This window comes from Camelus bactrianus, chromosome 3 (genome assembly GCF_048773025.1).
Source record: "Camelus bactrianus isolate YW-2024 breed Bactrian camel chromosome 3, ASM4877302v1, whole genome shotgun sequence".
Classification (NCBI taxonomy): Eukaryota; Metazoa; Chordata; class Mammalia; order Artiodactyla; family Camelidae; genus Camelus; species Camelus bactrianus.
The window spans coordinates 57,886,652-57,901,301 of NC_133541.1; the positions used below are offsets into that span (position 1 = coordinate 57,886,652).

At 34.2% G+C, this 14,650-nt stretch overlaps 1 protein-coding gene across 2 annotated transcripts in view; it reads right to left on the reverse strand.

Annotated features, from left to right (window-relative positions):
• EDIL3 (EGF like repeats and discoidin domains 3) overlaps positions 1-14,650 on the reverse strand; it is a 392,867-nt gene that overhangs the window by 99,643 nt on the left and 278,574 nt on the right. For both annotated transcript variants that reach the window (XM_074360330.1, XM_074360331.1), the window contains 3 exons: positions 7,194-7,349; positions 5,483-5,627; positions 1,099-1,283 (listed from right to left, as the gene is read on the reverse strand). In XM_074360330.1, the coding sequence (XP_074216431.1) occupies positions 1,099-1,283; positions 5,483-5,627; positions 7,194-7,349 (486 nt within the window). The remainder of the gene's footprint in view (positions 1-1,098; positions 1,284-5,482; positions 5,628-7,193; positions 7,350-14,650) is intronic.

A 14,650-nucleotide genomic window follows, 5' to 3' on the forward strand; every position in this document is an offset into this window, starting at 1 on the left:
GGGATGACAAATCTATCTTGTGTTCCATATATATGGCCTATCCTCACAAAGCTCATAGAAAAGGAAAAGGAGAAAGACATACATAATTATCTATCATGCCTGGTAACGAAAGAACTTAATACAACTTCAGCTCAGTAAGGCTCCAGATAGAATGTTAGGGGAAAGTAAAGAAAAAAGTGATTATTTCTATAAGACTAGGGAACATGAAGGCCAAGAAAGCAAAGACTGAGAAGAGACCACTGGAAATTTCAGGTCACTTGGAAAGAACAGTTTCATGTGTGGTAAATCCAGTTTGATACAAGGCGACATTTGTGATTTTAGTTATTTTCATGATTTCCAGAAATACTATGAATTACCACATCTTTGAAACTCTTAAACGCAGCCTAAAAATCAGTAAGAGGAGAACTCATAGCTTTCCAAAAAAAAAAAAAAAAAGACCTCATTATAGAAATAAGCTGTCTTACTTTTCTTAGCCACAGAAGACATTAACAAATTTGTGCATACTTATAAATACTCCACACATAAGTGCATTTTAAGAAGACTTTTAAAAAGCACCGACTGTAACCTTACCTCACGTGCAAATGATAAACACACTCTGCAATGTGTATGCTTTCCTTCTATAAAGCTCTCTTATGAAAATGTAATCAAATTGCTCTATTGCTTAGCAACCACCAGTAAAGAGCTAATAAGTCATGAGTCATGATTCTATGGGAACAATCTGCAGGTCAGTGGCATGATTTCAAGGCGGTATGGATTCCTGCTGTGATGCTTTCAAACCAAGACTGACACAAAGCATTAGAAAAGATGAGAGTTAAAATGCAAATGTTCTCATAATCAATCAAATTGACCTATACATAGCGTGATCTGGTACACTCTGCTACATCAGTCTGACAGGAACATCTATAAATCAACACCAGAGTAAATATAACACGAGGACATGGATTCCTAAGGAATTTTTGTTTTACCAGTTTAGTTAAGCCAAAGAAGAAGGCACCTTTAAATTAGTATGAAGGTAACGATTCCAACATTCACCTAAAAACAGGAAATCCTCTAAGGAAGGGGAGCAGTGGGTACTGATACACTTTTGGAAAATATTACCTGTAACCATTGTGACTGGTCATTGTGGCCGGAGGTCCAGGCATTCACTTTGCCCTGCTTGTCCAGCCGAGCTTTCCTCGGTTCCCAAGTGAACATGTCCATATTGAGAGTTCTGAAGATGCTGGAGGCAGTGATCTGATAGTCTTGTATATGTCCTGATTTCATCCCCAGAGGCTCAGAACAGCCTAGAAGAAAACAAGAAGGGCTCTATGAGAAAAATAATTTATCACCGTGGAAGGTTTCTGCATTCATTTTGGACAGGGAAGAGAAGATTAAGCATAATGCTATTCATTCCCCAAAAGAGAGAGCATCTAGATTCAAAAAAAAGGCTATAATCAGAAATAAATCTGGAACAAAATCGAAAAACAAGATAGCCAATTCAAGCTATTTTGTCTGAATATATTTTGGAAAAATTGAAAACAAGACGGACCATTCAAACTACTTTTCTGTGATAGATGATTTTGCAAAATGACAACAATGCTGAAATGCTCTCTCCTGTCTCATTACTGATAGCCTCATGACTGTTTCCTGGTTTTCAGTGGTTTCATTGTGTCTTTAAAACTGGAACATTTTTCTCGCAAAGTATATTTGGTTGTCTTTTATTTGTTTCTATATATAATACTGCAAATGAAAATTCCCTCAATACAAAGTTATTTTCACAAAATGCTCCAATGGTATATTCTTAACTGGACAGCATTTTGTTTTCTAAGAAATCTGTTCATCATTATCTTTGATTCTTACAGTACCACCACAGCTTCTTCTGGAAGGTAGGAAGCTCATATTTATTCCATGTATATCATGTACCCAGCATTGTACAAGTGTAGAATTTAAACTAGTAGATGAGATTTTAAGAAAGCTAATTCTAGCAAAAACCATTAGTGGACAAGCCTTTTTATAAATTTTTATATTTCAATCATTCTCAATAACCTCTAGTATTGGATATTTTTTGAGGATTCTCAAATCCAGGTTTGACATGGTACAAAATTTAGGTTTGTCCTTGTCCTTGAAAAATCTCATGTGTGAGTGTGTATATACACACAGTATTTCCCAATGTTGAATTGCAACTGTGACAAAATTATATTCACAAAGCTTGTAACAGGCAGCATGATTCTACTATCATATTAACCAGTGATTGAGCCTTCTATATGTAAAATTTTACATTTTGGCCAAGGAACACACAGGGTAAGTTTGTGCATCAAGAAAGTTAGGATAAAAGAGGAGACTTCTCTAATCAATGTCACCTCACACTCTCTTGGTCCCCTACTCACTAGCTGTGTGACCTTGTACCCATTATTTAACCATTCAGTGCCTCAGTCTTCTCATCTGTAAAATGGAAATAATAATAAAAATTGTCTCAAAGAAGTGTTCTAAGAAGTAAGTTAATAAAGTATTTAGAAACAGTGCTGGTATATAGCTAGCATTCAGTAAATGTTAGCTATCTTTATTATTTCCATAAAGCTCATTGCAACAGATGACAACATTAAGTCCCCAGATCAGCGTATCAGTGAGTACTAAAGAATATCCTCTAACTGGTTGTAGTTTCTAAAACTAGACCATCTTAAGTCTAGGCTCTAAGAGAGGTGGTTTAGACTCTTCACTGATACAATGAATTCTTAACTATAATTACTTGCTTTCTTTCCTAATCAGTCTAGATCCAGGGTTCCTTCTTGAGGCTCCTCCACATTTGTCTTCACCCCTACCTTCTAACAAACTCCTATGCAAACATGACAAAAATGGACCCAGAAGGTTAGCCAATTGGATGTCTTAACTCAAGTCTTTTTGGGTTGTAGGATCATAGGAGACCTGTATTCTGAGTCCAATGATGAAAACAGTTCTAAATCCTAAATATAAATTCTGGAAAAGAAATATTTCATGACAAATCTCAAAGATTCTAGAAAGTTCTAACATCTTAACAACATGCTATTTATCTTCAAGCAGTTCTAAGATAACATGATTTGTCTGTATTATGGATTTCTGACCAGTTCTTCTATTCCCACCAGCAATCCTCCACCTCCACCCGACTTGCTACCAAAGTCTCTGTAAAATTGCTTGGCTTGCAGAAGAGACACAAGGGAAAAGGAAAGGTAACTGTTTTTCTCTTTTTGTGATAGAGCATAGTATCTGAAGTACTGGATAGAAGAGGGATACCTTTACTTTGACCATTTCTGCTTTGCTCTAGATTCATTTCATTGCCCACTCTGTTGTCTAGTACTTAGCCCAGAAAAAGTGCTGTATTCTTTGTTTAAAGAAAGAATGAATGATTATTCCTCTACTAATTGTAGTCATGATTCATTTCATTCTAAACATCTTAAATCATATCTCTTTCAGAGAATTTAGGGGTTTTTCTTTTTAAGTATCTGAGACAAGCTTTACTGCTGATCTTCTAGGCAGGTTGAGAGATCTTGTAACAGTTTATTGAACACAATAAGGCAGCCTTGGGCTTCACAGTGCTGCACTGGATTGTGGGAAATAGTTTGGTGCATTATATTACTGTTTATTTCCAAGTGTTATAGTGAACTTCCTCGCCAATTTGCCTCATATCACGAATTTCCCTTCTTATCTGTATGACTTCGTATGTCTAAATTGACTCTTTTACCAGCATGGACAGCACCTGAACAAAATGAAGCATTACCAGCAAAAGTGATTATTTCTATAGTGAGGTACCCTAGCTTTTAAAAGCCTTCATCAAGAGATATTATTCTCTGCATGCACATTCAAAATCAGTTGGTGGGGTTGGGAGGTGGGGTATGGCTTCTTTTTAAAAACATAAAAATCCGTAAAGTGTCAGTTGTAACCTGTTGTCAAACTTGAAAATAAAATATATTCCTATCTTGGGGGTGTAACTGTGTCATGTCTGAGAGACTGGCCCTCATGAATCAAAAGACTGAAAAACTGGGGAAGGTAATATTAAGCAACTAAAATCCACGGGACTTGCAGCAAACCTCAACATATTGTGGCTTCCTCTTGATTGCTTTATGATGAATGACTGAGGGATGACGCTGGCCTGTGATGATATGGTGACACACAATATAAACACTCTAGAGCAATAATTCTGCTGAGATTTACTGGTAGTCAGTAAGTCTGAATTACCAAAATAAGGAAAACATCCCTATTAGGATAATTAATGGTACTAAAACTGTATGTTTGATTGCTTCCTAAAAGACACCCATTTATAATATGAAAATGTGATTCTTAAAATAGATTCACTCATCTGCCCAAATGTTTTTCATTCCACTGAATGTAATGCGTTCATTTAAGGTTTGGTTGTTTTTTGCTAGTAACTTCTATTTCCTTAAAAATCACTCCCTTTCTTGACATCACAAATAAACCTAAGAAGGGAATAGATTTGAAGTATGCATTTTAACCCACGTGCAACCTTTTGAAATGAATATAAAGCTCTCTGTTCTCTCTTTGCAGGGATGTTTTCTCCTATTTTTAACTAAATGGTATTATTGTAAATGTGATAAAAGTCTCTCAGACTTGGAGGTGATGCTAAAAAGTAGGGCACACGTGAATTTTTAGTTTTCTTAAAAACACAGTCGTCTGAACAGAATTTCAGGCAACAGGGGCAAAGATAAATGTTGATGTTAGAACTATAAGAACTACCACCAAAAATATAACACAGTGAAACACCTAGACAAGACTGTCTGCTTAGCTGAGAACCTAGCTACACTGAAAGTGAACCACTGTGAGATCTGCACATAAGGTCTGCACCTTTGTGTCTAGTCCTGATGCTCCCGGAGGACAAGGATTATTTAACTTTGAGTCCTTGGATAGATTATCTTTGTGTTCCATAACCACTGTTTGTACAATAAGCAGGTTACTAGATAAGAATGATCTAAGAATGAATTTAGAGTAGCAATCTGAGATCTACCATCTCCTTGGAAGGAATGTTAAGTTTGCATGTTTCATACAACCCCCCAAAAAGGACAAAACCAAATTCTTATGGTAGCTGGACAAAGATAAAGCTTACTTTTCTATACTGTAACCCTAAACATAACTGCAACTTGTGAGGTCAGGCAGACTCCAGTTTTTACTGAAATCTTGTCACAAACCATAAATCATAGTTACTATTAAAATCAAGAAACACATTTAAATTTGACAAAAGTTTCCAGAGTGAACATTTGTTGCACTTTCTTCAACCATTCAAAGAAATACACTGCCCTTCTGCATTAATTCTATCCTGTAGTGTGTTCTAGAACTTATTTATCCTGTACACACACACTCTCTTTCTTGCCTTCTCACTGAACCAAGCCCGGATATTCTGAAGCAGTAATGATTATCTATGGTGTCAAAAAATTGCAAGTTAAAAGCAGACTACCAACAAATATGCTTTTTTCCCCCCCTTTAAAGAGGGTACAGGAATAGATAAAATGAGACTCACCTGACAGCTCACATCCAAGAAGTTCCATTCTCAAAGTGCAGTGTCTTCGACAAACTTGGGGATAGAGTCTTACATACTGAGCTTTGATGGGGGGTGTGAAAGAGTTAGCGTAGGGTGTGTTGTTATCAACATTTCCACGGAACACCTGTGTAAAAAGATAATACAGAATTTAAAAATGTTAATTGCCAGGGGTGGGTATACCTCAGTGGTAGAGCACATCCTTAGCATGCATGAGATCCTGGGTTCAATCCCCAGTACCTCCACTAAAATAATAATAATAATAATAATAATAATAATAATAATAATAATAATAATAATAATAATAATAATAATAATAATAATAATAATAAATTTAAAAAATTAATTGCAATAGATTTTTTAAAGAAACCTATTTTCATACAGTGACTCTATATACTACTCAACATAATCTTTCAAAAACTGGATTAAATAATTTAGGGGCCTGGAGCATTTCAGATGCACCTTGCCATCAGCAGTGAACGTAAAACCTAGAGATAAAATCCTGATTAAAGCTATAATATCACTGTGACCTATGGCTCAATCTCCACCCTACTACAATGGTCTTGTCAATTTAAGGCCAGTCCTTCAGAGCCAGGGAATGCTTCTTTTTTTTTTTTTTTTTTTTTTTTTTTTGAGAAATGGGCACCTTAAATCTTTCAACTTAATTTGGGGTCTGGGTCTGCCTGATCATTTTGCTACTTGGTAATTATAGTTTTTGTTTGTTTTTGTTAGAACTAGTCTTCACTACTGCTTCCTGATCACTGGGTTTCTCTCACCCTGTGATCAGATTTATGACATTTTAGGGTCTGATTCCCCAAGATTCGTACCTTATCAGTCAGTTTCAGGTCACTAGATAAGAGACTTGTAATTCTTTATATATATATCTCCAGTGAAAAGCTAATTTCCCTCTAAAACTCAAGTGCTAAAATGTGTTATTTTTAATTCTTTTAAATCTCATTTTCATTTTACCCTCTATATAAACTGGTAATCAGAAAACCTACATAGGTTTAATTTAAGAAGGTAATTTTTAAAATCTTTCATAAAATCTTTTATTAGTCTAGTCTAATGACTAGTTTTAAATGGAATAAGCTATAGTCCTGGTATTTTTAAAAATTAATAATGTTGAGTAAAATTAATTTAAAAATTGAGAATACCTTATGAAAGACAAAGGAGATATTGAATATTATATCCATTTCTTCTAAATATTTTCTTCTGTTAAATAACAAAATTTTCTTCCAATATGAAGTATATTAAGATATAAATCTTTTCCATAAAGGTATTTTTCTTTAAAAATCATATTTTTTCTTTAAAAATAGTAGTACTGATCTGCAGTTATTTGATCAAGGAGAGTGATGATCTGCCAAAGCAGTAAAATGAAATTGAAAGCTGACTACTGTTGAAACAAAACTTAATTGTCATACACAGGACCATGCTAACCTTGCGATAAAGTATTTAAAGGACCACTGATGAAAATCTGAGAAAGTCTTAAATGGTAGATACTGTACATTTATAATTTGGGATAACTCCTTATCCTCTTCACACTACTAGTCCAATTAAAAAATTCATAAATTTATTTTCAACAACTTAAAGCTTCTGCTGAAGACTCAGTAGCCATTTAGTAATCAACGACTATTAATTAATCAATGACTATTACTTCATTATTTTCAAATGAAGTATATCGTGTCAGCCTTACCACGTCTTCATTGGTGCCTTTCACTTTGTACATTGCCCAAGTCTTTCCATCATTACTATAGGCAATTTTGTAGGATTTTATATATTCTGGGCTTCCAATCCTCTTGGCTCCTTGGGTAATAACACCAGTAACTCTCATTTTTCTTTGTAAATTTATCTGAGGAGACAAGGCATAATCAACTATAATCTCATTGCTTTCAGGATAACAATGTTGATGATATTAAATTTGAAAGTGGAACATTTTTATTTATTAGCATAGATTTAAAATAATACAAAATAAGCATATATCCAGCTTAGCTTCAAAATGTCTTTCTCTAATGGTATACTTTTTTTTTTTTTTAAAGTTAAGCAGCATTTGTGAACAAGCTTTGAAAAGGGCAATGTGTTCCAAAAAATATAAGGATTAAAAAAGCATTTGGTTGATTGTGATATGGAAGTGTGACTTACCAAAGTGAAAAATGAGAATATTATCTTATTAAAATAACCTCAATAACCTTACTATGAAACTCTAATGTTAACATAACTGTTATTGTATCTCAAATTGGCTTTAGATGCCAAGAAATTTCCATTGAAATAAAACATGCAAATCTCTTTAAGATCTTTGAGCACTAGAGTAAGAAAAAGTAAAGACAACAATGATGGCAAAATACAAAACAAAGTATCTTCAGTTTCTGAATCTTTATACTGTAGTCTCTGCTATGGATTGTGTGAGTACACACTGTCATGTAGGATTCCTCACCAGACACTTCTCATTCACTATATGGAGACGTTCTAACTGGTATTTTTGTCTCCATATTTTCTCCCCACTCCAAATTACCTTTCAATAGTTTGCTGCATCATAACTGTCATCTAATAAAATTTTCAACATTTTTCTCATATTTAAATAGAAATCCCCCTTTGACACAACATATAATAATTGATTAAATGCAGCAATGGGAGAAAACATATTTTCTTTATATATGGCAAACATTAAAAATTGTTCCATTGATTTTAAAATGCCTTTTTGATGTCTATAAAATCTTAAGCTCAGTAGAAAGGTACTGTTTCAATGTTCTTGACAAACTGCTATAAAGCTCTCCACTTAACATTGGAAATGATAGAGGATGTGCATGAGGAAACCAGCTCTTCTAGAATCATTGTTTTTCATATGTACATTCATGTCACATATCTAAAAAGTCAAAGATCGGAACTAAGAAAGCAATCCTTAAGGTGCTCCCACCCCAGACAAACACTGTGACTTATTAAGAGGCCTATGATGTTAATTTCCCTGAATGTATAAATTTCAAATGGGTTGAGGGCAATCCTGAAACCTGCATGTAGTCAGTGCTCTTTTCGGCTTCTGAAAGTCTGCCGACACCGCAAGGTGCACCTTCCTCTTTGTCATAAGTTTCCCAAAGTCTCATCTTCCCTCTCCAAGGCTCCTCCCCAGCTAGTGCTCACCAAGTGATGCTCTGTCTTCCTTGTTTATAAGGAAAACCTGGGATTTGGATGAGTTAAAGAACTGGGGTGAACAGTCCCCAGCCTCTGACTGATGAGCACACCCATGTAGGTTGTAGTGAAAACCCACAAACAACACTGTTGTTTTTAAATTTGGGGTCAGTGGTCCAGTACCAAGACAGCTGACTCATATATCCAATTCTGCTGCTCTCATTTAAATACTTAGATGTCAAAATCACCGGCAGGGATACGTTTTATGTTCCATTCTTGTTTGGAGGCTCAAGTAAAAGAATATCCTTCTATGAAAGTAAATTTTACTTATTTCTCTTTTATTTAGTTCTCTAAAGAATGGGTTTGGAATTTTAACTGTGGGATGTGGCATCAGTAACCTCCGAAAGAGACTTTATTTCACTATGTTAAGTAAATTAGCACACTGCCAGGAAAGAGCAATATTCTCCCACTGTCCTGCGTATGGCATTCTTTTTCTTTTTTCAAACTGAGACTCTTCATAGTCTAAACCTTACAAATATATATGTGTGGGTATTCATATATAGATACACATACGTATATAACATAATCAGTGGGCACTATGAATCATGTTTCCTCCCATTTTGGAAGCCAAATTCCATATTTGATACTGCTAAACATTCCTTTTTCAATTATCTTTTATCTTGTTTCAATTATCTTGTTTATACTTCTCGTAGATGGCTAAATTATCTCTCCTCCAGTTTTGGCTGATGAGCTGTAGACTAATTTTCTAAAGCTTAAACTGTATCACAATCAAAAAATAAAAATCTGAGTATGTTTCTCTCTAAATCATCAGAAATGATGTTTTAAAAGATTTCTATTTGCTCTAATATTTACAAGCTCTGAACATACAACTCAGGGAGCTGTCACTCCAGAGAGTAAAGCAGCACCCAACTTGGGCTGCATCTACTTTTAGTAAGTATTTGTAATCAAATATCAGTGCTGTTTTCATCCAATGAAAAATAAAAACCACAAAGTGATTCATAGAATACTGGTTCTGGGATTATTCACAATTACTGGGCTTTAGACTTTTTGAGTTCTCCTGCATCTGGCGCTATTAAGCTTAGAATAATAAGGAATTCATATGTAAAAGGGCTACGATTTCAACATCATGGTCATACTCAAATTTAATACCAGGAATCTGTATTACTGTGAGAAAAAAACTAAGCCTTGGAAGAAAGCCATCACATGATTTTTGAAACATCTCTACCATTAAACATGCTGCAAGTTATCCCCCCTCATCCCACCCCAACATTATTTTATGATCTCATCATAAAATAACATTGGCTACAATGTGATTTGCCTTTTATTCTGTTCATTCTGCTTGCATGAATCACCCCAGACATTGTTAAAGGTCTACTAAAGAGGACTGCAGGAGAAATTCCAAATTATTCCCAGTGACTTTGATGGATGTTTGGATATGCAATAAAATATTTTCATTTATTTCTCTGGTTTAAGAGAAATTATTGTTCCACTGGGGGTAGGTATAGTGTATGGCCTTAAAAAACAAGTGTGTTCTAAGGTGTTCTATGTGAACCGTTTCCCTTGCATTAGCATAAATATTAAGAAATGTAACCTGGATGCCTAGAACCCAGGTGAAGACCAGGCAGAAGGCAGAAAAGGATGAGGCTTTCAACCCTGGCTTTTGTCACTTCCCACCAATATAATCTTGGACAATTTTGTCTAAGCTTTCTGAAATTTAATTTCCTCCCTAATAAAAGGAATTTTAAAATAACTATTACATCATGTAAAAATTATATGACATAATGAATGTAGAAATTTAATAGCACCTGCCACCTAGAAACTTCTTAGAACATTTGCTTTTTGGGTTTTTAGTTTCTGTTGTTCTTTTTTTAGCTGAAAAGAAGCATTCTTTTTCTGTTTTCTACCCTTATTTTTAAGAGCTGATGATCATAATTACCACATGAAAAAAGCTTTGAAAATAACTTCCAAAGCTATGCATTAATAAGACATTTAGGGCTATTATATTTAAGAGAGAGAGAGAGTGTGTGTGTGTGTGCATGCATGCGTGTGTGTGTAAATCTTATCATTAGATTCAACGTGAGGGGAAAGAGAAAATTAATGGGCTTCTGACAAGATAGCAAACTAGTGTGGCCTACTGGCTCTCGCCCCTGAATCTAGCACTGGAGATATTCCAGGACAGAAGGTTGCTGAGTTTGTACTGAGACTGGTACTCTAACTCAACTCCATCACAAAAGAACCATGGGAAACCCTTAGCAGAACAGGGGTTTTTGAGACCCAGTGCATGTTTGTATGTCTGGATGTGTGGAGGGGAACTCCAAGGGCCAATGATGATGAAAACAAGCTTGGGAAGAGCTTTCTAGATGTGCCATTTCTCATTCTCATTTTGCTTGCCTTGTTCTTTCCTGATTTACCCAGTTCCAGCCCACAGTCAGTGGATGGCAGTGGTGAAATGAGGGCCAGGCTGGAATGGGGGGCCTGTAGTGACTAACAGATCTGAGCCTTTCACCCTCTGCACTCTACATTCCCAGCCTACGAACTAAGGAGGTAAAACAGAGAGATGGAGGTCTTGGTGAAAGCGGTGTCTAGGGCAGACAAGGTCTTCCATTGGGAGAAGAGAGATTATGGCTGAGTACGGCTCCATCCACCTGAAGTCACTGAAGCTAGGGCATCAGCTTCACCTTTCCCTCCAGATACATCTCTAGCCAAAATATTAATAACAAACTACCTGAGGAATGCTAGTGTCAAAATTATGAGGAAGAAGAAGGAAAAAGAAGTAATATTAGAAAAAACTAATGTAATAGAACTGGCAGGCTAAGACTTCAAAAAAATTAAATACCCCTAAAAAGATAAAGGAGTTTTTGGAACATAAAACAGAAACAAGCATATAAATAAGAACTCATTAGAAATAATGAGAATGAAAAATATAATTAAAGTTAAATGAAGTTTAAAATTAAGCAAAATAAAGTTCCCAATGAAGAGACTTAAAGCAAAGAGGCTCAGCTGAAGCATAAACTAGTAAGCAGAAAGACAGATTATGAAAAACTTTCCAAAAGGCAATGGGATGGGATAATGATATTGCCCACATTGGCAGATGATATAACAAGTGACTTCGAAAACTCAAAAGTAACAAATAGTAAAAGCTAACTTAAAAATCCTGAAAGTTTGTTTAATATAAGATCAACATATACTTAATCTATACCAGCAATTATCAAGGGAAAATATAAGTAATTAAAATAGTATGATACTGGCACATATAGAGGCAGACCAAACAATAAAACAGAATAGAAAATCAATAAATAGACCCCTCTATGTAAAGGGATTTTGTATATGAATTAAGTGGCATTCAAATCTGTGGAGAAGAGATAGAATATTCAATAACTGGATTGGGACAATTCGGTAGACATCTTAAATAAATTTAGATCAATGTCTGTCTTCTTATCCGAGAGTAAATTCAAGGTAAATTACACACTTAAATGAAAAAAAGGAAAGAAGGAAAGAAAGAAACCACAAAGGACCAGAGGAAACAGAGAGTTAAAAATAATCTCAGAGACAAAAATTACATTCCAATCATGGCACTAGTTTTCAAAACATTATTATATTAAACTAAATTTTTCCTTAAAATAAAAAGCAAAATAAAGTCAAAAGACAAATGATTAACTGGGATTAATATTTTCTAAATCATATCATAGCACAGAATCATTAATCAAAGAAATACGATCTCACATATTAATAGTTGAAACACAAACAACCCAAGAGAAAAAAATGGGCAAAGGATTTCATTAGTTGACATCTTAGGAAATACCTATGATTCTTAAACTTATATAAAGATGCTCAATCTTACTTATAATATGAATTAAACTAAATCTACCCCAAGGTACTATAATTCACCTTTCACATCAGCAAAAAGCAAAAGGAAATTATCACATGGTATTAGCCAAAATGCAGAGAAATAGGCAAGCATGTACATTCATTGTGGGCGTATAAATGACACAGTATTTTGTGAAGGTCAATTTAGTGACTTGAAACAAAAAAATGACAAAAGCACATTTTCTTAAACTCAGTAATTTCATTCTAGAAATGTAGCCTACAAGTATAATCACACATAGGCAAATTGATGCAGGTACAAGGGTGTTCCCTGCAGAGCTAGGTATAATAGAACACAATTTCGAACAATTTAAAATGTCTATCAATAGGGGTCTAAGCCATTTCATTATGGAGAAGTCCAGAAAATGGACACAATTCATTTGTAAAACAAAAGAACAAGAATGAAGGAGAGAGGGAGGAGGAGAGGGAAAGAGCAGCAAAAGAGACATCCTCAGATATGATTTAAGAAATTACTGCTTGTCAAGTTTTGGTGTGGTATCAAAGAAGATTTACAATTCTCAGGAAATTATGTGGAAAGAGTACAAAGACTTCAGCAATAGGACAGTGTGTACCGTAGGCTCCTGTTTATATTACTGTCAAGGGAAAATAATACATATACATATTTTCTTGTACATAATTATAGTGTCTGAAAGCAAAAATGAGAAGCTAGTTACTAATGGTTTCAAAAGGAGATAAATAGACGTCTGGAAGGCAGAGGAGGAGGAGGAAGAATTTTTACTATACTCGTGTATCGGTTGAAGCTTGCAATATGTAGATGTCTTACTTATTCAAAATACAAAAAAGTAAAAAATGATTGATAATCAGATGTTATTTATAATTGCACATTCATTATAAAATATCTAGAAATTAACTTCATAAACAATTAATATGATCTTACGGAGAATATTTTTTAACTAAAAGACATTACAGAAGATCAGTATAAATTTGAATGGATGAGACAATATAATATCTTTATTCCTTCCATTTTGTTTGTGAATTCTGCGCAGTTTTCATCAAAATCCAGAGGAAAACTATTCTGTGTAATTATAAATTTATTCTAAAAATCAATACTTGTTTAGTTTAAATTATACACTGAAAAATAAACTTTCATTAATAAATAGTTAAATGAATCTTGGAAAAGATGTTAACAATGGGGGAAATCTGCCATACATTAAGACATTACAAGATGATTTTAATGAAAAATAATGTGGTATCAGCTGAGAGACAGATAAATATCCATGTGGAATTGGATCCCAAATATATATTCACACCTGAGGCAGCATTACAAGTCAGGGGGGGAGAGGACAGATTATTTAGAAAACGATGTTGGGGAAATTGATTCTCTATCCAGAGAAAAATGAAGTTGGACTGGAATATAATGAAGACCAAATATGAAAAGTAACACTATTCATCTAATGGAAGGAAATGTAGAAACATATTTTTGTGACCTCAGAGTTGAAGAAGCTGTTCTTTTTAGAAGACCAGAAAGGCACAAAATGTGAAGGAAAAATGGAACTGGCTCCAAAAAGAAATTAAAGGTTTCTATTCAACCAAGTACAACACAGGTAAGGTTAATGGGAAGGTGACATCCTGGGAGAAGATATTTGTAATGTCAAAAACTGACAGATTTATTTAGTACACTAGTTCTCAAACTTAGGTCTCAAGACTCCATCCCTCTTAATTTTTGAGGGCCTCAAAGAGCAAATATACTCACACCTGGCATTGTGGGATATATGTATATATCAACAATTATTTTATTAGAAATTAAAACCAAGTTTTAGAAATATTTACTACTTTTTAAAATTAATAACTTTCTTAACTGTAATTGAATAATTTATTAAAATAACAGTAATAAGCCAATTATATTTTTATAAATTTTATTAAAAATTATATAACATTTTATTTTAAAACTCCATATTTTCATAAAAAATAAATTGCCCAAAGCCAAAAACTTACTGAGGAGAGGTAATTTTACATTTTTGTAAATCTCTTTAATATCTGACTTAAGAGAAGATAATGAGACTCTCATGTTTGCTTCTACATTAAATCTATTGCAAAATGTTTTTTGGCTGAATTATGTGAAGAAATTCTAGCTTCATACAGATGTGTAGTTGGAAAAAGAAGGGTATTTTAATAACCTTTCAT